At 29.0% G+C, this 2,193-nt stretch overlaps 1 protein-coding gene across 2 annotated transcripts in view; it reads right to left on the bottom strand.

The window, feature by feature from the left end:
* The window catches only part of Pgm1 (phosphoglucose mutase 1), an 80,272-nt gene that overhangs the window by 8,185 nt on the left and 69,894 nt on the right, over nt 1-2,193 (bottom strand). For both annotated transcript variants that reach the window (XM_067045643.1, XM_067045642.1), the window contains exon 9: nt 305-445. In XM_067045643.1, coding sequence (XP_066901744.1) covers nt 305-445 — 141 coding nt within the window. The remainder of the gene's footprint in view (nt 1-304; nt 446-2,193) is intronic.

Genomic DNA, 2,193 nt, shown 5'->3' with positions numbered 1-2,193 from the left:
CCCAGAAGTCCATTTTCTTTCCACCTCAGTTCTTGCTGTGCAATCAAGTCTAGATTGTAGTAGATGCCAAAAGGACAACTATCTATAGAAAGATAAAATGTTTATTGTCCAGACTGGTAGAGATTCAAGAAAACCTAACCTTAAAAAGGACTGAGTTATAAGTAATTAGTGGTGTGCTAATTTTAATTTATTGGTCATTATTTTATGTTATTCAATACAATAATACCTTTTATGAAATCATTATTTTAGCTTCTAAAAACAGTGGTAATAATTAAAGTACTGTGTAATAATATAATAAAATTACCTCAAATAAAAATGACGTCCATATTTTTTCCAATGTCCAGTAACAATATCAGATAATGGTTTCTTAGTTTGCGCTATGACTGAGAGCCAAGCCAGGGCAGCCCAAATTCCATCCTTTTCTCTCACATGGTTTGATCCAGTTCTATCATAAATTAACAACTATTTTAATTGCTATTTTGCAAAAAAAAAATAATTTCAAAATATAAATCATAAAAATCAATAATTAAAAATTGAATATGAAAGGATGAGAAGCCAAGGGGTTCAAGTATTTTTTTAAAAATAGAATTAAGTGATGATGTGGATAGTTAATGCACATAAAATATTAATGACAAAGAGTTATAAATTCTTATCTTGTACTTTGGTCTATTAACTTGAAATTACTTGTCTAATTACTTAAAAATTCAGATGTTTACAGGGCAGTAAGTATAAATGATACTTGTATCCTTTGTGAATAAAATTGTCTACTTTAATATTTACAACTATATTATTAAAGAGTGTTTGCAAATGTTTAATCTATTTAAGGGTATAATATTTTCCCCATAAATTTCCAATAAGTTTTTTACCAAATAAGTGTCTAGCACATTTTTGTGTTGGAATGCCTGAAGATGGTGTTGGAATAATAAAAATATTAGATAAAAATTGGATCATAAAAATCCAAAAAAGTTGTATAAATAATTCATATTTTGGAGGAGAAGATGGAGTAAAAATCACTTCATATGTACAACAAACTCCTGATAATATAAGAATTATGGACCAATTCAATTCTGCAGTAGGATTCTCAATTATTTTTACATCTACACCTTAAGGAGATATCACTAATAAATTCCATAAATTTATATTAATAAAATTCTTACTCTTTACTGTAATTCATCACTACTACTTATTTACCTTTGGAAACCTAGGAGTACTAATGGTACTTGTTATCATTATGCAACGATAAAAGGATGTAGAATTATTATTTCAAAAGGATATTGAGCAATATTCAGTTGAACCATGATATGAATATTATACAAACCTGAATGATTCTGGAAATGTATCAAAACATATTAACTTTAAATAGAAGATGGTCAGGATTGCGGTCAAAAAAAGATCAAATAGTTTATAACTATATTAATGTCCAACGTTTCGCCCCACTTTGCAGGGCTTCATCAGGGCTGTTCAAAGTGGGGGGAAACGTCAGGCATTAATATAGTTATAAGCTATTTGTTCTTTGTTTGACCGCTACCCTGACCATCTTCTATTTAAATTTTTACGGTGAACTATATATACATTGTAATAATTTTAATAATATAAAAATTAAAATAAAAAGAATCTGGATCGTTTTATTATAACTTTATTTCAAATATAAGAGATTAACTTGGGTTCAAATTTAAGAACACTAATATCAAATGGATAATAAAATTTATTCAAATTTTATAATATAAAAGACTCTTAATCTCAGGGCGTATGGTTGCTAGACAATCAGAACAGGCATTTACAACAATTTCAAGTAATTAAAACCAAATCTGTTTTACAATTATATTCTAACTTAGTTATAACCAAACTAACCAAGCTCTACGATCTTCTTGATTCCTGGTGTCTTCTGTTTTCCTTTGTTCTCCTGTCCAATATGGCTTCTTCTTCTTGCCAGACAGAAATTCATGAGGACCTACTCGTCTATGGAGACCATCTCTCCTTGGCGCCACCGACCCAACTCACTCCAGTTCAAAAACCAAAAGCTGCCTTGAGGTTCCATGTAAACATCGATTGTCGCACAACAGTTTGGGATTTTTCCTAATTATTTACTTTCTGAATATTATTCATTAGCACTATTTCTTGATTTCTATTTTTCCTTTAATTTACTGTATTTTCAATTATGATGGAAAGAGTTAAAATAGTTTTTATGATATT

Source organism: Halyomorpha halys, unplaced genomic scaffold (assembly GCF_000696795.3).
Source record: "Halyomorpha halys isolate HHAL.00 unplaced genomic scaffold, Hhal_1.1 Scaffold1882.1, whole genome shotgun sequence".
In the NCBI taxonomy this organism is placed as follows: Eukaryota; Metazoa; Arthropoda; class Insecta; order Hemiptera; family Pentatomidae; genus Halyomorpha; species Halyomorpha halys.
Note: the sequence above shows the minus strand (reverse complement) of the source record. Positions and strands in the feature narration are given on the sequence as shown.